We start from the raw sequence: 25,817 nt of genomic DNA, 5'->3' as shown, positions 1-25,817 counted from the left end.
ACATTTAACAAATGAGAGGTAGAATGGAAAAAGTTTCCAACCTAAAATTACAACAAGAGAGAAAGGTGCGTTAGTTTAACCAGGCCAACACATCTAATGGGCCCAAAATGAACTATGTACCTGTAACTGTGAAAGATACAGATCAGGAAGTGTGATGGAATCAGTCAGGGAAGGGCTCTGACACTGAACCTGAACTAAGTGTGAATGTACACACAGTTTCAGACTTGAAGACATCTCATTTAGGATGGTAAACTAAAAAAAGAACTCTTCTATTGTCAACACAGCCTGATAACCAGTGAGGTTCAGTCAATCCTAACAACTTGTTTGAAATCTCATGGCTCATTGTAGAAGTACATACTGTGAGACCTGGGTCTTAAATTAGAAGGCAATACGTTTTATTGTCCACTCTATAATCCTAAATTCCACTGTTGGTTCTTAACATGTTTTTTTCACATAACCACCCAGCAGTCTCCACTGCTTATTGACTAAACATTCAAAATGAGGTCATAAACAAAAAGTGCACTGAGTCAAAATAACTTCCTAAGACATCAACATTAGCCACAGCATGCTTAAGGGTATTAGCATCTTTGTTTTAAAATGTAAAGTAGCCAAATTTTCAACACACTCTTCTAGATAAATGACACTTTTAAAATAATAAATTACTATGAGCAAAGTTTATGCTTTTTAGAACTCTTTGGGAAACCATTTTTGCCACGTGCTTTAAACATCGTAATAAATTCCAACATGGTGACAAGAACCCACACACTGCACCTGTGCTTTCTATCTTAATTAATCCAAGAAGTACAGGCCTGCTCACTTTAATTTGTAAAGGAAATGATGATATAGTGAGTTTTAACTTAAGGCATTAATTACCTAAGCAAGCAGAATTAGCTTAATGTTTCAGTAGATCTTGCCTAGACACAAGCACCAAAAACAAATCTTCTGAAATTTTGGAAGCCTTTAACAGCCTATTTAGGAAAAGAAAGCAAAATGCTCACTCTACCTTAGGTGTCCAAATGGATTAAATTATATTGAGGGAAAAAACAGTGTAAGGGTTTAGAGATGCTAACGTTTTTGTGGTCTTTACCACAGAATTAATTAAATTTAGTTTAGTTGCCTGGTGACTATCAATATTTTTTTCCCTACTTGTATATGAATGCTTATCTTTGAAGAAGGCCCCCACTCTTTCAAAACAAAGGTTACGACTGTCTTAATGCTGCAGTAGACTGATGGCCAAAATCTTATAAAAAAGTCTGCACGGACCTAGACAATCACATGTTGCAACTGTGCGCACAGCACACCATCTGTTGGATACAACTGCCAGCACAGATTTCGTGAGCTGGCGAAGGACTGCAACAGTCAAGAATTCTGCAAGCGTTTCAAAGTGCAGGGTTCTCATTAATTTTAATTTCCTGTTGGCTCTCTAAGGAAAGAGTGAGCAGAGAAAGCACTGTGTGCCACAAACGCTCCACTTCAGGCCGCACGTACACCTGTGATCATAAACGCTTCTCCAGGGCTGGCCACTCAAGAGCTTGAGATTCTGTGTTTATTTCTTCTTTACCCGAGAAGAAATAAATCTGAAGGATCTACAGTTATCTTCTCACACTGGGGTAATACTCTTGCAGACATCTGGAAATACTTGACAGTAATCATTTAATTAATGCAAAACTAATGGATGACAATATGCTTAAAGACTTCCCTCGGCGGAAGAGCTTTCTGTGGCGCACACGACTAGGGTCTGAGGAGAACAGGCAGTTCTTTGAGTCAGGAGCACACCACGAGGGAAGTCGTGAGCCAGGATCTCTTTAAAGACTGAAGGTGCTCTCGGGTATTTAAGTAGCAAAAGCAGATGGTAGCATACTGCTACGCTGCTGAAAACTGGCAGATGCTGTTGGCTGAAAGTTTTTACCTCCAGGCTCCCTAAAGGGCCTGGGTGGCTGAGGGCTTTCCAAAGGCCTGGCATCGCTACAGGCGTTTGCGTGGGCTCCTGGACCCCATCACTGTCTCCACTTCATCACCCTCCACTGCTGCTGGCTGCTCTGGTGGGTTGAAAAGATCCCAAGATGGGAAGATGCCTAAAATGCCCCTGTGGCTGCAGAAGCAGGGCTGGTACTTCCTCCAGGTTTACCGCTTTCTGCAGTTGGCAGCACTGAGGTTTCTTGGGTTTTGTGGGGGCTTTTTGGGTTTTTTTTTTCCCCTATCACCGTAATGATTTGCCAATCCAGAGTCAGAGGAAGAACTGTAAAAAAACTCAGCAAAGCTCAGGGCACATTTATACTTGAAGGAGAGGACTTTATCTGCCTTCTGCCACCATTGTGGAGACTGTTTCTCCAGTGCTGCCGTGGCAGATTTTTGTGTCCCTTAGCTCAAAAGAGCAACACAAACTGAATATTAAAGAAAATTTTAAAAAGTTACCTTACAATTAACAGTACCTTCAGTTTGAGTCAAAAGCAAAACAAAAAATAAATAAATAACTGATTTATCTAACTCCTCTTATACTAGCAATTACTGTCAATCCAATTAATTCCTTTTTTAAAATTTGGAACTAATATGGTGGATTAACAGATGGCTTTTAAAGTTTTTGTTCTTATTCCAAAATCTTTACATTACCCAAAGAATATCTATTTAAATATGAATGATAGTGTAATTTTTGCAAAACATGATCTTCATACATGCTCTCCAATTAACACTAAACAATCTGGATGCTAAATCTGTTTGGAAATAATTCTAACAAAAACTGAAACATTAGACGAGTGCTGTAATAAACAGATTTGCCTTTTACATTTGTGTTAGAAATTTTCATAGCCACACCCTAAACAGAACTTTTTTTAGTAGAGTCAAAATAATTGGTTCAGTTAGCCTCAATACATTTTATCTTATCTTTATGCTACCTTCAAGATGGTGAAATCACAAATTATTTTTATCATCTCCTTACATCCAGGAATGTAACAGGAAACAACCAATTGACAGAAAATCTAAAAGACAAATGCTAAAAAAAATACACAAATTAAGCTGCATGCAGACTTCAAGATAAAGAATGCCTCCTACTCCGCACATCTGTCTGGCAGGTGTCTTTCTGAGTTAAGTTTTGCCCTTTTGGAATCTGCTCTGAATACTACAAAAGACAGAGAAGTATTCGCTTTCATTTTTCTTTTTTGAAAACTCTTTTTCTTAAGGCACAAGGAAAAGCCCTCCGTGTTCTGTAAATGCAGTCAAAATGACTTTCGATAGTTCAAGCAACTTGTATTTCATAGACACAGGAATCATACAAAATCTAGTTCTTTTGGAAGGTGTCCTTGAGATACATCATAAAGAGGGAAGAAAAGCACAGAAACCTGCGCACACTTTATACTTCGATGAGTCACATTTTTAACATTCTATATCTAATATATGATGGAATAAATAAGACCAGATTTCCCTTATCAACACCAGCTGGGGTCTTAAATGGAAATTGGTCTTTGCTTTTAGTCCATTTTCTTGTTTTGTAAGCAAAGTATTTTATCACATTCTTTACATTTTGTCCCACCTTTGCTTCCTCTTGTCCTACTCTCTTTTAGCCTCTTACACACTCTTCCTTAACACACTCACTGCTTCTCTTAGCAATTCTTTATTCATCTTCTGGCAATGATTCCTTTCTTCATCTCTTATTTATTCCCATTTGCATTCCCTCAGTAGCTACTGCAAACATTTTTCACTTTCCTCCAAGTGATGAGAGGGTTGAGCAGTTCACAGGTGTGGTAAACGCTGGAGAAGGAAGAACTCCTGCTCTAGTCATTCCGTCCCCCTCCCCTCTCCCTTTTTACAGCTACATGCTCTGTGTAAGTCAGAAAAGAAATAATCCTGCAAAAATTAAATCCAGTCATATGATCTCATGGAGAATCTTCCCAGCTGTGAATTTATTTTCCTTCTCTCTCTTTTTTTAAGTTTCACTTTCTATTATTTAGCTCCTCATCTTAACCAATATAGTCTCCTTAGTAAGTCAGCTATTTCTGCTGATTAACCTTTCTAGTGTCTCCTACATCTCTCCCTGTTTTTGCGGCTTCTTTTCCATTTTATTACTATTTTATTTAAAGTCTATTTCACACACTTGATTTTCCCCTACCTCTAGTCTTTTTCTATCAATCAATTCTGCATGCTACCATCAAGATCAATATTCTTAAAACACTTTTCATCGTGTCATTCTCCAAGCTAAAAACCTTCAGTTGGTTTTCCACTTTCTAGGAAATAAAATTTCAGACTTTGCAATCTTACATTTAAGGCTTCCACCATCTGACCCAAACCTAGCTTTCCATTTTATCTCCTGTATTATTCCAAATGCACTTGAAGGTCTCCACTTCATTGTCACCCAATATATCTTGTCATCGGAGAAGGCAGTGGCACCCCACTCCAGTACTCTTGCCTGGAAAATCCCATGGACAGAGGAGCCTGGTAGGCTGCAATCCATGGGGTCGCTAAGAGTCAGACACAACTGAGCGACTTCACTTTGACTTTTCACTTTCATGCATTGGAGAAGGAAATGGCAGCCCACTCCAGTGTTCTTGTCTGGAGAATCCCAGGGACAGGGGAACCTGGTGGGCTGCCATCTATGGGGTCGCACAGAGTTGGACACGACTGAAGTGACTTAGCATAGCATAGCATATCTTGTCATTTCCTACCTCTAAGCTTTTAATTACATACATTATCCTTTGTACTGCCTGCCTTCCCTTCTCCAACCTTTACTGAGTCCTCCTCTGAATAAAACCACATAATATCTGAATTATTGCTCTGGATTACAATTTAACACTTTACTAACTTAAATGTTATCTTAACAAATGTATACACACACACACACACACACACACACACACACATATTTAAACCCATAGTGCCTAGCACAATCCAAATCAGAAAACAGGACATTTGTTAAGCTAAAGCTTTCTAACAAATTTTGGAATTTCCAGATAGAAGGACTGCAGAATCTATGACGGGTGGAAAATGTAATCAGAAGTTGGCCACTGGAAAAACTGATGCTCTGACTCAAAACTAGAATGAGCTTAAAAGGGACAGTAGAAGGCTGCATGTCAAAAGCTGTGTGTGAATATTCTAACAGTGGGGTATGAGATGGCCCTTGCCCAAACCACTAATGGCCTCTGATTGCCTAAATTCATCACTCTAAATTCTGCTGAATTTCTCATTATGACAACTTTCAGTAGATTATTCACCAAAATGACTGCAATAATTCTCATTCACTCCACAGGACCCTCTGCAATGCGACTTTGCTATTCTCCTCATCACACAGTAAAATCCATTTCCACATCCTTTGAATCTGGACTGGCCTTGTGACATACAGCGACTAAGTATAACCACTTTTAAGTGTCGAGTTCAGTGGCATTAAGTATATTTACACTATTGCACTACCAGCATGGCACTCCACCCCTAGGACTTTTCTCATCTTCTAAAACCGAAGTTCTGCACTCAAAAAAAACAATAACTCCCTACTTCCCCTTTCCCCTGTCCCTGGAAACCACCATTTTATTTTGTTTCTATGAATTACACAGACTGGATACCGCATATAAGTGGAATCACACAGAATCCTTTTGTGTGACTGGCTATCTCACTTAGCTTATTATCTTCACAGTTCATCGATCCATGTTATGGTTTGTGTCAATATTTCCTTCCTTTTCAGGCTGAATCATATTTCATTGTATGTATATATCACATTTTGTTTATCTGTTCATCTATCAATGGACACTCGGGTTGCTTCCATCTTTTGGCAACTGTGAATAACACTGCTATGAATGTGGACATACAGATGTCTATTCAGGTCTTTGCTTTTATTCATTTCTTTTGGGTATATACCCAGAAATGGAATCGCTGGATCACATGGTAATTTATGTTCAATTTTCTTGAGGAATGCCATACTGTTATCCATAGCTGTACCAGTCTACATTACCACGTGTAGTGCACAAGGGTTTCTTCCGAATTCTCCTCATCCTCACCGACACTTATTTTCTGTGTGTGTGTGTATGTTTATATCATGGGTGTGAAACAGTATCTCATGGTTTGGACCTATGTTTCCTTAATGATTAAGGAAATCATCATTTGATGATAACAAACAAATCTTTTCATTTGTTTGCTGGCCATTTGTATATCTTCTTTGGAGAAATATTTATTGGAGTACTTTGACCATTTGTAAACTGGGTTGCTTAGTTTTTTGTTGTTGAGTTATAGTCATTTAGTTGTACACTACTGCCCACCAGGCTCCTCTGTTCCTGGGATTCTCCAGGCAAGAACACTGGAGTGGGTTGCCATTTCCTTCTCCAATGCATGAAAATGAAAAGTGAAAGTGAAGTCGCTCAGTCGTATCCGATTCTTCGCGACCCCATGGACTGTAGCCTACCAGGCTCCTCCATCCATGGGATTTTCCAGGCAAGAGTACTGGAGTGGGATGCCATTGCCTTCTCCCATTTAGTTGTATCCTGGGTGCTTACCCCAGGATATATGTAAGATATAAGACTTACATGTATCTTACATGTAAGATATATGACTTACATGCTTTCTCCCATTCTGTGGGCTGATGTTTGTCTGCTGATAGTGTACTTTAATGTACAGAAGTTTTAGTTCAGTTTATCTATTTTTTGTTGTTGTTGCCTCTGCTTTTGGTGTCACATCTAAGAAACCACTGCCAAATCCAAAGTCATACAGCTTTCCCCCTGCTTTTCCTATGAGTTTTACAGATACAGTTCTTACACTTATTTAGATCCTTGACTCATTTTGAGTTAATTATTGTATATTGTGTAAAGTAAAGGCCCAAATTCATTCTTTTGCTGTGGCTGCTCAGTTTTTCCAGTATTATTTCTTGACAAGGCTATCCTTTCCTCATTGAATGGTCTTAGTACCCTTGTTGAAAAATCATTTGACTGTATATGTGATGGTTTATTTCTGGGCTTTCTATTCATTCCATCAGTCTATATGTCTGTCTGTTTTGATTACTGTAGCTTTGTAGCAGATTTGACATGAGGATGAGAATTCCAACTTTGTTTCTCTTTTTCAAGGTTATTTAGACTATTCAAGTCCCTTGAATTTCCATATGAATTTTACATGGATTTTTCTACTGCTGTAAAAAAAAAAATGACATTGGGATTTTAATAGAGATTATATTGTAGTTTGCTTTGGACAATGCTGACACCTTAACCAAATTAAGTCTTCCAATCCATGAACATGAGATGTCATTCCATGTATTGGCATCTTCTTTAATTTCTTTCAGCAATACACTGTAGTTTTCAGTGTACAGGTCTTTCATCTCCTTGGTTAAGATTATTTCTAAGTACTCATTTTTCTGATGATATTGAATTTTGCAACTTCTTCTATCACCTTCTTGGAACACTGCTACCACAACATAAAACTTCCAGGCTTGCATGATAGGGTGATACAGCCTAGACAACTCTTAGCACAACTGCCAGACATGAGTGATTTTAGAGATCATTTAGCTCCAGTCAAGCTGCTAGATGATTACAGCCACATGAGAGACTCCAGGGCAGAAAGCAATGACACCCCACTCCAGTACTCTTGCCTGGAAAATCCCATGGACAGAGGAGCCTGGTGGGCTGCAGTCCATGGGGTCGCTAGAAGTCGGACACGACTGAGCGACTTCCCTTTCACTTTTCACTTTCACGCATTGGAGAAGGAAATGGCAACCCACTCCAGTGTTCTTGCCTGGAGAATCCCAGGGACGGGGGAGCCTGGTGGGCTGCCATCTCTGGGGTCGCACAGAGTCAGACACGACTGAAGTGACTTAGCAGAGAGACTCCAGGGGAGACTAGCAGAAGAACCACTCAGCTGATCCTAGGCAAACTGCTTACCCACAAAATTGTAAGCAAATAAAATTGTTATTTTAAGCTACTAAATTTTGGGGGTGGCAGCAAAGACTAACCGAAACAGAACTAAATCTTTTATTTGCTATTTCTAAACCATGATAATTTATTCATTACTTTGTGCTCATTTCCAACTGTTTTCCAGAGGCTGTTAAGATTTATTCCGACTGAGTTAAGACAGAGTTCTTTGATGTCAAGTACTCTACATTATTCATTGTGTTCATGAATGATTTAAAGCTTGAGTGGCAGAATTCTAAATAATTTATACATATTTTCAAAGGAGATAGCATAAAATTAAATTGTATTAGAAGTATAGAAATACAGATTTCTAATTTATAACCTCAAAATTGAAAAAACAGTAAGGAGATACTATAATTAGTGTAGTTCAGACTAACCTGTGCTCTTGCTAATAGCTGCTAGCAATTAGTGCTAAAATTACTGAGGACAGATTTTGAAACTTTATTATCTGATTATTAAAAAACTTAAATGATCACAATATTTAGGAGAAAAATATTTAACAATAAAAATATTTATAATCCTAAAGCATTTAGAGGCTTGGTGTCTAAGCAAAATGGCTTGATATTACTTAAAAATTCTGAAGATACACATATATCTAAAATTTTATGTTTTATAACACAAATTTATTTATTAACAAATATAGCTATAGTTATTTTAAGTGAAAATCTTACAGAGCAATAGGCAAAAATAAATGCTATTTATGTGTGTGCACGCTCAGTTGTGTCCGACTCTTTGTAACCCCATGAACTGTAGCCCACCAGGCTCCTCTGTTCATGGGATTCTCCAGGCAAGAATACTGGAGTGGTCTGCCATTTCCTTCTCCAAAATGTTATTTGTAATACATACTAAAACAAAAATTTAGTTAATAAAAATTTCTACCCCATTAAAGAACTCACTTGAAAAATTTACTCTCTCACATTGTTGAAAGAGTTATTTTAGAATTCTTTACCTAGTATTATATATGTTCTTTAAAAGATATAATAAGGAGAAAGAAAAAATAAGGAGAAAATGTAACAAGAGGCAATACATAAGTTTTTTATGTGGCTCAGATGGTAAAAGAATCTGCCTGCAATACAGGAGACCTGGGTTTGATCCCTGAGTTGGGAAGATCCCCTGGAGAAGGGAATAGCTACCCATTCCAGTATCCTGGCCTGGAGAATTCCATGGACAGTGGAGCCTGGCAGGCTACAGTCTACTGGGTAGAAAAGAGATGAACATGACTGAATGACTTTCACTACTCACTTAGACATAGAACAGGACAATTTTTTCTGACAAACCAAGTGGAATTAACACTTAAGTAAGAAACTATTTGAGTTAACTTTCAAAGCTGAGGCAAATTCCTCAATGTCTATGTCATAAATACATGTGCATAATTTGTTTAGGAAATTTAATTTACTGTCAGAAATATCCTATATTTGCATCATTTAAAACATCTTCTGAAACAGTTATCAGTTTTGTTTTAGAGTCCTAAGTGTTTCCTTAAATTTGGGCTATAATTTATTTAACCACGAGCAATTACTTACACTTCTCTGAAACTACATTTCAACAAACAGACTACAACTTCACCACTCCTCTACCCATATATGGTAACACACTGAATATTAAAATATAGTCCATAATTTAAGTCATACACAAGTGCATACACACACACACACACACACACAACCTATTTCTTGCTTGGATGACAAAACAGAGAGAAAAGAAATATGGAAGAAGTAAAATGCACTTACGAAGTCAAAGTCTCCATCTTGAGGAACTTTCCAGTTATCAGGAAAAACATTTTTGGACATAGGGAAGGGTTCATGCATATTCTGATTACAGTTTTCATGACTCTTATTCTTGAAGTCCTGTTTATCAAAGTAATCCATGAAAGATGGCCTTTGTACTTGTGGTGAAGTTGCATTTCCTTAGGTAAACGAAGAACACAAAGAGGTATAAGTTCTTACATTTACTAAGAGAACTATAAGCTTTTTTAAAATATGATTTTTTTATTACTATAATAAATTTTCACTAGTCAGATTTAAGAACAGCATAGTTAATGAAGAAAATATATGAAGTAAAATAAGAATGAAGAAACAAAAATATCTAAGGCAAATAGATTGCCTTCACCCAATGATAAGGCAGAGATCTGTAATATCCTTAGATTGCAGAAACATCTCAGAATTTCGGCAGAATCTTTATTATAATTTTATTAAAAATCATTTCAAATACATTTGAAACTTGTCAAAGAAAGTAAACGTTTTAAACCTCAATCTTCGTTCATAAAACACTCAAGCCCACACTGTTGTCCCTGCACACCGGCATCAGCTGTAAGAAGTTACGGCTGTAAGACTTACCCAGCTTCCTCCTGTGTCTCTTTGACTACTTCCTCACAGTCTTTCTAGCTGCTTCTACCTCCTCCTGGAACTCCTATGGCTTCACCTGTCATATTTTACCCCTAATGCTGTTTCTCCAGCCCAGACCTTACACCTAGGTTCTCTGACTTTCCAACAGCTCAATTCCTGGACCTGCAGTGAATTAGAGTTACCTTGAATTTACCGGTTCTAAAGCTAGATCCAAGATCTTTTCCTTCAAGCCCATTGCTTCTCCAGATGTTCTTTGTCTGTCAGTTAACATTCTTAATCCCCAAAGTGATCAAGTTGAGAATGAACCCAGACTCTCTTTTCCCATCAAACCAAACTGATCATCAGGTGGTTTAATGCTACTGCTCTATCCGCCACTGCTACTGTCTTAGTTCAGCTTCTAATCTTTTCTTGCCGAGGCCCCTGTAGCACATCCTCCAAACTGGTGTCCGTGCCTTACCTCAGTTTTGATTTTAGTCACACGGACGATGTAGTGACCTTTCTAAACACAAATCAAATCATGTCTTTCTTCGGTTTAGGATCTTTCAGTGACTCCTCATTTCCTTACTGAATGATTAAAGTAGAAAATAAACATAGAATAACTAGACTTTCCCAGGGATTTTCAAACTTGATTCCTTAAAGCCCCAGTGTCCTCCCCCAAAATCCTAAGTATCCATGTATCTGTATGGCTGAGTTCCCTTTGCTGCTCACAGAAACTATCACAACATTGTTAATCTGCTATATACCTCAGTACAAAAATTAAAAAGTTCCAAAAAACCCTAAGTGACCACCACAAAGACACTTCCCTATGCAGTTCTCCACATAGTAAGTTACCTATCATCTTAAAAATTTCTTGTGACAGGACGTACACTTCTCCACAAGGAAGCCTGTTGGGCTATTCTAAGTTACAGAAAGTCTTTTTTAAAATGTGAACTTGAAGTATGTCTTTTTGCAATTTAAACTCATGTTCCAAATAAATTTCTCTTTCATACACCAGTCCTTCAGACATCTGAAGACAGATAATGGCTCTGTTTTGGCTATCTTTCTCAGGTGAAACATCGCCAGTTCCTTTCATATGACATGTTTTCAAGACGCATCGTCATCTAGTTTACTGGCCTATGGAGACATTCCAGTCTCTAAACGATCCTCTAAAATCGGACATAACACTGCTAACAGTAACATGGCCAATCCAGAATGTATTTGTAATAGCACTAATGCAGCTTTAAACTATAGTTAGTATTATGAAAACTAGCTAACACTATTGGCTCAGGATGAGCTATGAGGCAATTTCGTAAACATTTCTGCAATCAGTCAAAGTAAAAGTCCCCTAAGAAATGAGTAGTGGCAATAGGAAGGAAAGAGGCAGAACAATACTTGGGGCTGACAGAAGAAAACAAGGACATCGCTGAGAAATTTTATTCCAGGAATCTCCTTTTGCATTCACAACAGTCCCGAGCCTCCTTCTAACTTGATCCTAATCAGAAGCTCCTTTCCCAGTTATAGGAGCCACCACAAACACCCTAGGGTCTCAAGGTGAACAAATCATAACCTAATATCTAGAGGCTCTCCCTTTCGGAAGATGACAGGGGTCTCTCCTGTGGGGAGGAGTGGCCACGTAACACTCAATTTTCAAATTGGGGTGTTATGTAGTTGCAGTTAAAATTGAAGGTTGCTGCTCCTCTATCTTCCTATATCCTCAACTTGGGAACAGAAATGTAGTAATTAGGGACCGAATTTGGTAATAGGTACCAGAAGACATAAGAAGAGGTACCAGTGACACATAAGAAGAAGGATCCTAGGAAAACTCTGTTTTCTTGATACACGCATCGCCTCTGTTTCTTCTTGCTCTTCTCTGCCTGGAATGCCGACTTCACAGCTGAAGATCTGACAGTTACTCTGCAAGCAGGAAGATGAGAGCACTACCCTAAAGATGAAAGAATCTACCCTAAAGGAAGAATCTCTAACGATGTCATGACATCATTCTACCAATGTAGGACACTCTGCTTCTGGATTTTTTGTTAAATGAGAAAAGAAATTAATCCTACTCTATTTAACCCATTGTTATTTGGTTCTTCTGGTACCTATTACCAAATTTGGTCCCTAATTACTACATTTCTGTTCCCAAGTAGAGGATATAGGAAGATATAGGAGCAGCAACCCTCAAATTTAACTGCAACTACATAATACCCCAATTTGAAACTTGGAATTCACTACTACTTAGCAGTTCAATTATCACTACATTTCAGGCTGATCTCAAAATCTATGATAAAATGCCTGTCAGAGTCCACACTCAAAATTTTCAAAAATAACTCATTTCTACGTTAGAAATAAACATTTTCACAGAAAGCTAACCGAAGTCCAAAAATCAACTGAAATAAAAGAAGGTAGTCTGTTTCATTAGATGTTTCTGTTTGGATGATGTCAAAACAAGGTATCATTAACCAAGACATCCCTCTACACAATGTTTTTCAAATGTATGTGCTTATACTTTTAACTATTTTCCATCATTTAGTTTAAAACCTACTATCAACATTTAGAGTATATACTTTTTACATACAAAGAAAATTTTAAAAACAATTTTTAATTTATAAGGAGGAAAACAGGTTAGGTATATTTTAAAAGTTGGGCTTCCTAGGTGGCACAGTGGTAAAGAATCTGCCTGCCAATGCAGGAGATGCAGGTCCCTGAGTCTGGAAAGATCCCCTGGAGAAGGGAATGGCAACCCGCTCCAGTATTCTTCCCTGGAGAATCCCATGGACAGAGGAGCTTGGCGAGCTACCACTGATGGAGTTTCAAGGACTGAGCATGCCCACACATGTTTTAAAAGTTAATGGGATGGAGCAGCTGTAATTGGCCAGTCATATTTAACTACACCATATGAAACACATGTCCAGAGTGCAGCTGAGTCTCCAAGGAGGCTCGTGTTCACAGACAGACAAAGAGGATGATGCTTCTGACTTACAATTTGTTTTTTAAAAAAGAAATAGGAGGCCCTCCAACAGGAGAGCGAAGCAGGAAATCTCAAGACAGTAACCACTGTCATATGTGATTGTGGTTGCTATGGTGAATACTTTTTTTAAATACACAGAAAATAATCACATAAAATTGACATCAATTTCTCCAGTTATAGTTGAATTCTGACCCTATCTTATAAAAATATATTTTTTATTTTAATAATAAATTTAATGGTCAAAATTACTTCATCCTTCAATTTTGGTCCCAATTCCTTCAACTAGTTGCTATGGAACTAAAATCCCATTAGCAATAAGGAATAAAATAATCACCACTCAATTCTTTTGTGTATGTGAAATTTTAAAGAAAAAAATTATTTCCTCTCCTTCAAACATTCCCTAAAACACACACAAGGAAAATAAATTGTATGGTATATCATACCTTTTACAAAATATGCCAGTCTACTCACAATTATTCACTATTCTAATTTACACAATGACTTCTAAAGAGGTGAAAAATTGTCATGAAAATTTAAATATACAATGGAATTTTTAGACTAATCTAACAAAAATATAATCTGTTTAATTTTTAATTTCTTAACATGAGTATGACAAAGACAGTCAAATGTAGAAATGAAATAATCATCACTTTAGCATAATATCTGGAGTAGGAAATGGTAACCCACTCCAGTATTCTTGCCTGGGAAATCCCACGGATAGAGAAGCCTGGCAGGCCTACAGTCCACAGAGGCAAAGAGCTGGACACGACTGAGTGACTAACACCTCACTTCACTTAACATAATATATTTCACTATCAAATGAATTTTGAATATTATCTAATTTATTCTAAAAATATTTTAAGATGTGGGTGTTCCACCTGATTAATGATCCAGAAAATCTGTCCTTTAATTTGTTGCCAAGAGTACAGTGAATAGGGTATATATAGATGGGGCTTTCCAGGTGGCACTAATAGAAAAGAACCCGCTTAGCAGTGCAGGAGATGTTAAGAGATGCGGGTTTGATTCCTGGGTTGGGAAGATCCCCTGGAGTAGGGCATGGCAACCTACTCTAGTAATTTTGCCTGGAGAATCTCCCCATGGACAGGGGAGCCTGGCGGACTAATAGTCGATGGGGTTGCAAAGAGTCGGACATGACTGAGGTGAGTCAGTGTGTGTGTGTGTGTATATATACATATGTGTGTGCGTGTGTGTGTGTGTGTGTGTGTGTGTGTGTAAACCAGGATGTTAGTCTAGAAGCTACTAACATCAGCTTTTTCTTAACATCAGACTCTACTATGAAACAAAGGAGGATACAGTCAACATGGAGATGATCTAGAAGCCATACAGAAAAAGATTAAAAGCTTAGTAAATAATACCTGCACAAAGGTTGAAAGAAAAGTAAAAGAAAGTGAAATCATTCAGTCGTGTCCGACTCTTTGTGACCCCATGGCCTGTAGCCTACCAGGCTCCTCTGTCCATGGGATTTTCCAGGCAATAGTCCTGGAGTGGATTGCCATTTCCTTCTCCAGGGGATCTTCCCAACCCAGGGATCGAACCCAGGTCTACTGCATTGTAGATAGACGCTTTACCATCTGAGCCACCAGGGAATGAAATGTACAGCCAGAAAAAGTCTGAGGATACAATTTAGTAAGTATCCAAGTATACATGAAGGAGTCTTGCATAGAAAATGGCGACCAGCTGTTTTCCATCTCCAATGAGGGCAAAATAAAAGGAAATAGACAAATTGAAGCGCAGGATTTTAGTTAAATGGAAGCAATGATTTCCTGCGTGAGTAGTGAGCACTGCAACAACCACTGTGTGTCTACGGAAGCCCTTTCTCCAGAGGCCTTTATAAGAATGACTGATTGTCATCTGCATAAGATTAATATTTACGTGTTTGTCCGTGCTCTGTGCTGATAAAAGAGGCATCCTATGGTCAAAATACCTCCACTAATCACATATCATTCAACATTCCACAGAGCAAAAGCACACAGGACAGACCATATGCAGTATCCACAGGAAACTCCAAACCACTGTGGCCACACCTTAGCTGAACACCTAGTGCCTCTGCAGAGGAAAATGAAGGGTTTCTAACTGCCCAGTAATACGCAGGGCATCTGCACCCAGCTGAAGGTGGGCCCTGTAGTCTACCATTGTCACCTTTACTGCTATGTCACTGGCAAAAGTAATCTTAAAGAGGCATATAAAATTTTTTCATGGAAGAATGGTAAGATCTCTGGAGAGGTGGGAAAGTGATCCACCGACACACTTCCCTGTTCTGACTGACTGTTTTTTGGCACCTGAATTTCCATCTTTAGTTATTTACTCCTTTGGCTCAAAAATGTTTTTGGGAAAAACTGTAAATTTGTTGGGGGGGATGTAAATATTACATAATTTAAAACATAATTATGAACATAATTTAGAACATAAAACATCATTAAGGATTTTTACACCTGCATGTTAGATACTTTGCTGAAATAGGTTTTGGGAGGAAGAAGGAAGGAAAGGGATCTGAATCAGAGCTGAAAGAGAAGATTATTACTAAGCACAGTACAGGACATGGAAGTTATCGTTCAGAGCAAATGGTCTCATGCTTACAATTGTGTCCAGAGGCATCCAATGAACTAGAGAGTAGGAACACCTAATGGTGCTTCTTATCTTGATATCTCTCCTGAACACCTTCTAAATCTAATATCTATTCCTAGGATGAATCCTAAAAACCTAAAGCAGAACCTAATTTGCTTTCTCTTACTATTTAAGTGAAACTACATACATGTGTTTTCTAAAATGAAACAATAAACTGTGATCTATTTTAAAAATCACCATGTATTATAGGCATATACAAAGAAGAAATCTAAAAAATATATATTCAATTAAAATCACTTAATCAATATTTAATAACTGATGAATAGCTATGATAACTTAATATAAATAAACAAAATAAAATCAAAGGATTCAGACAGAGGTTATTCCTCTCTCCATTTTATTACAATATGGTCTCCATGGACTTCACCATTCAGCTCACTGCCTGGTGAATGTGCGCGACTGCATCTCCATCCTTCCGAGATACAACAGGTGAGTTCTAGGCACTGAGGGTAGTGAGGCTGCTTACTTCTGTCCTAAACGCTAAGCTGTCGGTCCTAGCTGCACCTCAGAAGTACTTGGAAAGTTTACTGCTTTGGGATGTTAAGTTTTGTTAGAGATGTGTGGCTCCTCTTCTGGTCTGCAGAACCAGCATCTCCAAGGGGCTACTGCTAAGATGCACACTTGAGAGGGAGTCACGTGGACCCAGGAGCAGGGTTTATCTTGTAAATCAAGCCTCTGCTCCAGCCTGAGGAGATCTCTTGAGCTCCTGTTTCTGCCTTAGAATGTACTTTTCTTTTCCTCCACTTCATGTCAGTTGCAATTCTAATGGGCTTTCATTCCATAGCTTCACCCCAATTTCTGTAAAAAAAGAAAAAAGTTGAGCTGAGGGCTCAGGCCTAGACCCTATACCACACAATGGGAAATCTTCTCCTTGACAGCATTGTATTATTAAACACAGTGAAAGAAAAATTCTTAGTTTGCTCAGTCATGTCCAACTCTTTGCGACCCCATGGGCTTTAGCCCACCAGGCTCCTCTGTCCATGGGGATTCTCCAGACAAGAATACTGGATTGGGTTGCCATTCCCTCCTCCAGGGGATCTTCCCAACTAAGGAATCAAACTCAGGTCTCCAGCACTGCAGGCAAATTCTTCACTGTCTAAGCTACCAGGGAAGCCAACAGTTGGCTGAAACTGAGCAACCACTGCCATGGCCTCTGGTGAGCCTTCTTATTGTACAGGCTGGAAAGCTAAACACTACATTTCCTGTAACACCCTGCACCTAGGGTCCTGGGTAAGTGTACTCTCTCACGACTGGGAAAGCAAGCAACGAGGCAGAGAACAGGGGCCTGCTATCGCAGCCACTTCCTTCCAGCAGCACAGCTATGCAGACATGGGATTTTTTTTATAGCAGCATTCCAGCTCCAGCCGTCAGCCTCACAGGTGCTAAAAAGGTGGCTGCCGTCTCAGTGGTAGCTTTCTAATCCCTGAATAGCAACAGGGATTTGATCTCAATCTGTATTAGTGAATTCAACAGTGCCAATGGCAGCCTCTGCATTCACTATTCCTGACTGTAGTAAGAGCAGCAGCTCCACAATGGTCGCTTTTGTGGGGGTGTGGCAGTCATTCTTGGGGGCCCAGCCTACACAGCCCTCTCTTCCAACCTCTCTGCTGATTTTGTTAATATCCAAAACTCTGATTACATTTTTTTGTGTTTAAAATGCACAGTTTCTGTCCTCCAGAAAACACTGACTGACACAAGCCTATATGTGTGTAACTCCTCAACCCTCATAATAAAAGCATCAGCCTGGTCATACTACATCGTGTCTACAAGGGTGTCATCAAAACCACTGTAAAATACTTTCCTCAAATGATAAAACACATTATCCAAATCTAGCAGTTTCTCTGATCTAGAGGGTTAGCAATGTTGTCAAGAAAGGCAATCAAATTATTCTGATATGATTTGTTCCCACTAACCTATGCTGACTTATAACAATTCAAGTCTCCTTTCCTCAAGGACTCACAAATATTCTAGACAGCCTGCCCAAGGGGATGTCAGGTTCACTGGTCTACAGCAATAATGTGATCTGGGGGTCAAACCTGGGTCTATATATTGGCTCTACCACTCACCTGCTATGAAATCTTGGACAAGTCACTTCATGTTCCCATGTCTGTTTCCTTAGTGGCAAATGATAGTGACGTTATTTACAAAGTCCTTGTGAGAAGTTAATGAGATAATGTATGTAAAGTTCCAAGCACAATGCTCAGCCCATACTAGACCTGCAATTAATGAAAGCTGTGAAAGTGAAGTCACTCAGTCGTGTCCGACTCTTTGCGACTCCATGGACTGTATGTAGCCTGTCAGGCTCCTCCGTCTATGGAATTTTCCAGGCAAGAATATTGGAGTGGGTTGCCAGCTACAGCCTGAGAAACTTACCTTCTATTCTCTTTTCTGAAAATAAAAAATGAATAAAATAAAATAAAAATTAACTTCATCTTGCTTACATGGCACTTCCCTCATTTTCTCAAAAAAAGACATCAAACTTCACAAACAGTGGAATACAATTCTCTCACCTGCAAGTTATCTCAACACATTACTGATCATACTCCCAGTCAGGAGGTATCGAATCAGCTGAGTGTTCCCTGATCATTACATCACCTTGCCATTCGATTTCTTATATGCCAGTCCAGCCCCAGCTCGGGGAAGTCAGAAAGTTCCACTGTAGGAACATAGCAGACCTGAACAAGCTAAAGGGCCCCCACTCTTTCTTTGCTGCAACAGTTTTGCTCTTCTAGAGTTACCCACAAAGAAATAACCTCTACTAGTTTATCAATTTAATGACAACGGATTCCTGACCTGATCCTAATCTATTTCCTCCAGATAAAAAAAAATCTTAAATGTTGATTCCCTCAATGACAACCAATCTGCTTACACTTACTGTCAACCTTGTAATTCCAACTGGCATAGACTAGTCTGGATAAAAGATAATATGTACGGCAGTAGAAATCTATTGGCAAATATTGGCTGATGCCAGATTCTGAAAGAACTGGGTTACCGAGCTGAAGCCTCGACATCCCGTGAGTAACAAGAGCCCAGGGAAGCGGGAACAGGAAGAGGCAGAGCAGGGGCGGGACGGTCAGAGTACCGCCGGCACTGCTGGAAGCAAGCACGGAGTTCTCTGGACGTGCTCTCCAGGTCTATGCCCGTTTAAAAAAAAAAATTAAATTTTAAATATTTACTGTCATTTTCTCCATTTCCCTCAAAAGATCTTTTAACAACTTTGCTTCCTAGAGTTAAGTTATCACACTTTTAAGAAGTAAGGAAAATAGGCCTGTAATTTCTAGCTTCATGGATACAGGTATAAAAAAAGTATGCAGACATAATTTAAACTGTCAAGAATATTAAATTGGGCAACTCTTTTGAAGCTCCAATGGTAAAGGTGATGGAAACCAGAATTTTCAGCATATAACATTGTAGATATTTTAGAAAACTGAAAACTATATAACACTTTCACATTTTAGGGAATATATAGATATATAATCTTTTTAGGGAACAAAAATGCTAAAGACATATTACCAAGTGGGGCTTTCATTAACTTTTAACATAACCTAAGAGCTCATACCAACTAATCTACGACATTTTAAAAAAGATTAACATCATGAGGAAAGACAAAACTAAAACTAATTAAGTAGTTTAACGGAAAGTAAGTTCTGCCTCAGTAACTTCTTTACATTCTATACTACTGCTATATTACACTATGACAAAACCAGGGATTACACTAACATCATTTGGTTCAATTTTTTGGTACATGGAAATCTCATATTATAGCATGAGGTCTAAATTGTGGAAACTTAAAATACAAGGAAAGCTGGCTCATGAGATTTAAAACTTGCTCAAGCATATAAAGCAACTACATAAACCACTATCTGCTCCATTTAAAAATGAGCTTTCAATAAGACTTCTGTGACCGAAAAAAATCATGCTTAGGATATAAAATTAGGACATAATCTGAATGTTTACTGTGGTTGTCAAAGCTAAAAGTCATTATACAAAACATGTGGAAATCTGTTATTTTAAAGCATGAGGTCTGATAAATCATTATAACATATCTCTTCCTTGAAACAGAATAATCTAATGTGAGTTCGATTCCATATATACTCATTTTTTAACTACTGTTTAAATGATGATGCTCAACTATATGGACTACATGGGAAAAGTTTTTTATGTAGTATCATAAGGAGCTCGGTAGCCCTCTGCAGATGGAACGAAGCAGTCGATGATCTTATTGGTCTGTTAAGAATCAGAAAACCTGACTTAGAAGAATTTTATCAGCTGTGGAAAATCGATGGTACCTGCTGATGGGAAGCGTGCTGTAAATGACCTTATCTGTCTTTTCAATCTACAGGGCGTAAGACGTGTACCCTAACATAAGCTGGTTTTGGAGGCCACGAGACCATCCAGTGTAGTCTGTTAGCATGTTAAGCGTGCAGAAGCCCTATTCTAGTAATATGCTCAGCTAGGAATGCAAGTGTTAGACTGCTTTCCAGGGCAAAGGCTCAGGAAACCCATCAGCATGAAAGATTAAAAAAAAAGAAAAAATCACACCCCTTCCCACCCAGGATTAACTATCAATATCTGGCAATGTGTTTTCATTCTGTGCTTCACAACCCTCCCTTTCAAAGTATACAACCATAACGGGTATGTTTACTAAGGAATGTGAAGAAAGCAACGGCAGTGAGCCAAATGACTCGAAGCTATGAGCTTATCATAAGCATGAGAAGCAGCCTTCTCATGGGATGTGTGTGTTGGGGGGGATGGGGCAGGAGGGGAGCAGCAAAAAGAAAGTAGGCAAAAAGAAACAAAAATGTTGGAGAGGAAATTCCTACCTATATCCATTTTACATCAGCAAATCACTTGACTATAACTTTATAGGCTCTACAGCGCAAGAAGTCATATATTGCTACTTTTGTGCCCTTCGGAAGAAGTCCTATGTAATGAAAACCAGCCTGTGCTTAGACTCGGACACTGAGCACATATGACTAGGGTAGTGGGGGGAGAAAAAGGTCAGTAGGCATCAAGAGGTAATTAATCTGCTTTTGTCTGTAACGGAGAAATCACAATGTCCTACATTGTTCACTGCAATCTTAAAGAGCCATGTTTATACAAAGAGAAATGCTAGCCTGTGAACGTATCTCTGTCTTCATCACTCTGTAAGCAAAGGAGATCAGAGAGAATGCTTTAACCGTCCTTTCAGCCCTGCAGCGCCCCTGGCACTGTGCCTCTCACGTGACGAGCAGTGGTAACTATGCACCTAGCCGAGCGTTCTGCGTGGGTATCCTTGTCCCTTGAGTCATCTTTCCAGTATTTCTTCTTTTCCCACCTTGGCCCTTATGTCTTCCCTCAGCTGTTCCCCTGTGTTACTGCAGCTTCACTGATAATTTGGACAACATGAAATAATATTATATTGTATTATTTGGGACGGAATTTTAGGTTTACTTTTTTAATCGGAAAAGCAAATGTGAGGAATTTTTTTATCTCTATCGTTCTATCTCAAAAATACTTTACAAATTAAATTTTGGATTAGTATCCTTCAATAGAAAGTTCCATAAACCCTCAGTTACAGAGGAGCGGCTTTCTGCTGCACTAAAAGAAATTCTGAAACTTACTTGTGCCATACTCCTTTCACTGTTTCCCCCACCCCCCAAAACTTTAAGCGTTTTATTTTGTATTGGGGGTATAGCAAATTAATAATGTTGTGGTAGTTTTGGGTGAACAGCGAAGGGACTCGGCCATACATTCACATGTATCCATTCTCCTCCAAACGCCCCTCTCACGCAGGCTGCCACATAACACTGAGCAGAGTTCCCTGTGCTATACAGCAGGTCCTTGCTGATTATCCATTTTGAGTGTAGCAGTGTGTACACGACCTTCCTAAACTCCCTAGCTATCCCTTCCCCTCTGGCAACCATAAGTTCATCTGTTAAGTCTGTGAATCTCTCTCTGTTCTGTAAGTTCATTTCTATCATTTCTTTTTAGACTATTAAATAAAGTCAAGAAACAAAATTTTCCATAACTGGCTGTAGCAAGTAACACAGAACTATCCTGGTTTCTATAGAAGCATACTCTCAAAACAGAAGATTAATATTCAGTGGGGGAAAAAGTCACATACTTTTCATAGTTCCATCTTCTTCTTCCTCATCCTCGCTGTTTATAACCATGGTCCCCAAGTCAGACTCTAACATGGTGCTGTTGTGTTCGATCATGGTCTGGGCCCCTTCACTCATCGTGCTTGTGGCCCTCATGGTGCCCACGCTTTCCGAGCTCGTCTTCACCATGGTGTGGGAGTCCAGCTCATCCTCATCCTGCAGGCAGAGCACAGCAATGAAGGCAGGCTTTTCTAACACAGATGGATATCTCAGAAATGAGCATTATCATATTTTTAATAATAAAAAAATTCTATTACTACTAATTTTCATGTAAGGACATACATACAGTGTTATCCTAAGCACCAACTATCCAAAATAACCTAAAGAAGTCAAAGTAAGGCTTTAGGTATTAAAACTCAAGCAATAGAAATTGTTTGATGAAACTGAAGGTGGCCAGTTGTTCTTAAAGTAGGATTAAGATAGGTAAGGTAGATAATCAACAAAGAATATATAACAAAATAAATAAAAGAGAGCACATTGAAGACAATGTGTTGGCACTATTATAACAGCCTTAATAATGTTTATAACTTTGTACAAAAGCCATTAGCTTTTAAAAAATTATTATAAATATACATTACATAAAATCTATCATCTTAATCATTTTTCAGGGCACAGTTCTATGACATTAGGAACATTTACAGTATCATCCAACCATCAACACCCTATTCCAAAAATATTTCATTATCTCAAACAGAAATTCTGTACCCATTAAAAACTAACTCCTCATTCCTCCCTTCTCCCAATCCTATTCTACTTTCTCGTACAAAGTATGGAAATCTCTGTTCTATTTTCTGTCACAATGAATTCACCTATTCTCGGCACCTCATATAGGTAGAATCACGTCTTCTGTGTCTGGCTTATTTCATTTAGCAAAATGTTTTCATCCAAATTGTCCCAGATGTCAGAATTTCATTCCTTTTTAAGACTGAATGGTTCTTCACCATGTGTGCAAACACACACACCCCACCACCATCACCACCACCTTCTGTTTATCCATTCACTTGTTAATGGACATCAAGGTGTTTACACCTTTTGGTTATTATGAATAATGCTCTGAACACTGGTATATAAGTATCTATAGATACATGGTCCTTGACTTCTGATGGTTCAACTTAGTATTTTTCAATGCCACAACAGTATAAAAGAGAAACACATTCAGTAGAAACAGTACTTTGAATTTTGAACTTTTCCCAGCCTTAGCAACATTTGGTAGGAGCTACTCTCATGAAGCTCTGTGACAGCAGCAGCCAGTCACGTGATCGGGGATGTAAAGAACCCGTACTTTTACAACCTTCTGTGCCTATAAAACCATTCTGTGTTTCACAGAATGCTGTGGTTCAGCATAGCATTCAACAAATTGTGTGGGATTCCATACTTCCTTATAAAATAGACTTTGTGTTATATGATTTTGCCAAATTGCAGGCTAATCTAAGTGCTCTGAGCACATTTAAGGTAGGCTAGACTAAGCTAGGCTTTTTTTTTTTTTTTTTTTAGTTTTTAGGTTTTTTTTTTTAAATTTTATTTTATTTTTAAACTTAACAAAATTGTATTAGTTTTGCCAAATATCGAAATGAATCCACCACAGGTATACATGTGTTCCCCATCCTGAACCCTCCTCCCTCCTCCCTCCCCATACCATCCCTCTGGGTCCTCCCAGTGCACCAGCCCCAAGCATCCAGTATCGTGCATCGAACCTGGACTGGCAACTCCTTTCATACATGATATTATACATGTTTCAATGCCATTCTCCCAAATCTTCCCACCCTCTCCCTCTCCAAAAGAGTCCATAAGACTATTCTATACATCAGTGTCTCTTCTGCTGTCTCATACACAGGGTTATTGTTACCATCTTTCTAAATTCCATATATATGCAATAGTATACTGTATTGGTGTTTTTCTTTCTGGCTTACTTCACTCTGTATAATAGGCTCCAGTTTCATCCACCTCATTAGAACTGATTCAAATGTATTCTTTTTAATGGCTGAGTAATACTCCACTGTGTATATGTACCACGGCTTTCTTATCCATTCATCTGCTGATGGACATCTAGGTTGCTTCCATGTCCTGGCTATTATAAACAGTGCTGCGATGAACATTGGGGTACACGTGTCTCTTTCCCTTCTGGTTTCCTCAGTGTGTATGCCCAGCAGTGGGATTGCTGGGTCATAAGGCAGTTCTCTTTCCAGTTTTTTAAGGAATCTCCACACTGTTCTCCATAGTGGCTGTACTAGTTTGCATTCCCACCAACAGCTTTAACAAGTGGTGCTGGGAAATCTGGTCAACCACTTGTAAAAGAATGAAACTAGAACACTTTCTAACACCATACACAAAAATAAACTCAAAATGGATTAAAGATCTAAACGTAAGACCAGAAACTATAAAACTCCTAGAGGAGAACATAGGCAAAACACTCTCTGACATACATCACAGCAGGATCCTCTATGACCCACCTCCCAGAATATTGAAAATAAAAGCAAAAATAAACAAATGGGACCTAATTAAACTTAAAAGCTTCTGCACATCAAAGGAAACTATTAGCAAGGTGAAAAGACAGCCTTCAGAATGGGAGAAAATAATAGCAAATGAAGCAACCGACAAACAACTAATCTCAAAAATATACAAGCAACTCCTACAGCTCAACTCCAGAAAAATAAATGACCCAATCAAAAAATGGGCCAAAGAATTAAATAGACATTTCTCCAAAGAAGACATACAGATGGCTAACAAACACATGAAAAGATGCTCAACATCACTCATTATCAGAGAAATGCAAATCAAAACCACTATGAGGTACCATTTCACACCAGTCAGAATGGCTGCTACCCAAAAGTCTCCAAGCAATAAATGCTGGAGAGGGTGTGGAGAAAAGGGAACCCTCTTACACTGTTGGTGGGAATGCAAACTAAGCTAGGCTTTTTGATAGGTTAGGTATATTAAATGCATTTTTGACTTAATCATAGCTTCAACTAGTGAGTTACTTAAGATGTAACCTCATCAAATGTTAAGGGGGGGGATCTGTATTTGAGTCCCTGCTCTCAATTCTTTTGAGAGCACTTGGAAGTACAAATTATATGCTTTCTGCATTGGCTGCACCATTTTATACTCCACGAGTGTACAGGGTTGCAACTTCTCCACATTCTCCCCAACACTTGTCCCCTGACCCCCTCCCTTTTGCTAACAGACATCCTAATGGATATGTGGTATCTCACTGTGGTTTGATTTACATTTTCCTAAAAACTAGTGATGTTTAGCATCTTTTCATGAGCTTATTGGCCATCTGTATATCTTCTTTGGAGAAATCTGTATTCAAGTCCTTTGCTCATTTAGTGTTATAGGCTGTTTTTATTGTCAAGCCAAATAAGTTCTTTTTAGGTTCTGGATATTAATCCCTTATCAGATATATGATTTGCAATTATTTTTCTCCATTCTATAGGCTGTCTTTTTACTCTCTTGGCAGTTTCTGTGACACACAAAAGCTTTCATTTTGATGAAGTCCGATTTATCTTTTTCTTTTGTTGCATGTATTTTTGTTGTCATATCCCAGCCATTGGCTTTTAAATGAAATACACAGAAGAATCAAGTCAGTGACGTAAGTATGAACCAAAAAATGCTCTTTAGAACGTTCACCAAAAGATAAACTGGAATAGGGCCAAAAAACTAAACTAACAAATTCTGTTTGAGAAACCAAGCAATGTGCTATTTGGAAAAACTTGATCTTGTACTGAGATTCATTTATATCTATTCACTTTAAGTAAAAACAAACAAACAAAACCTAAGTTCTGACAGAAAGTTGAAATGGAAATACTGGAGAACACGAACATCCACTTTGTTCTCAGCAGTTTGACAGCCCTCCTCTTCCTAAACC

The 25,817-nt window shown here is 38.5% G+C and overlaps 1 protein-coding gene across 1 annotated transcript in view; it reads right to left on the bottom strand.

The window, feature by feature from the left end:
• Positions 1-25,817, bottom strand: part of STK3 (serine/threonine kinase 3) — a 302,811-nt gene that overhangs the window by 71,911 nt on the left and 205,083 nt on the right. Inside the window, exons 9-10 of the mRNA XM_055546585.1 lie at positions 21,916-22,108; positions 9,602-9,777 (exon numbers count right to left, since the gene is read on the bottom strand). Of these exons, the coding sequence (XP_055402560.1) occupies positions 9,602-9,777; positions 21,916-22,108 (369 nt within the window). The remainder of the gene's footprint in view (positions 1-9,601; positions 9,778-21,915; positions 22,109-25,817) is intronic.

This window comes from Bubalus kerabau, chromosome 14 (assembly GCF_029407905.1).
Source record: "Bubalus kerabau isolate K-KA32 ecotype Philippines breed swamp buffalo chromosome 14, PCC_UOA_SB_1v2, whole genome shotgun sequence".
Taxonomy (NCBI): domain Eukaryota; kingdom Metazoa; phylum Chordata; class Mammalia; order Artiodactyla; family Bovidae; genus Bubalus; species Bubalus kerabau.
This window is presented reverse-complemented; position numbering and strand designations above follow the sequence as displayed.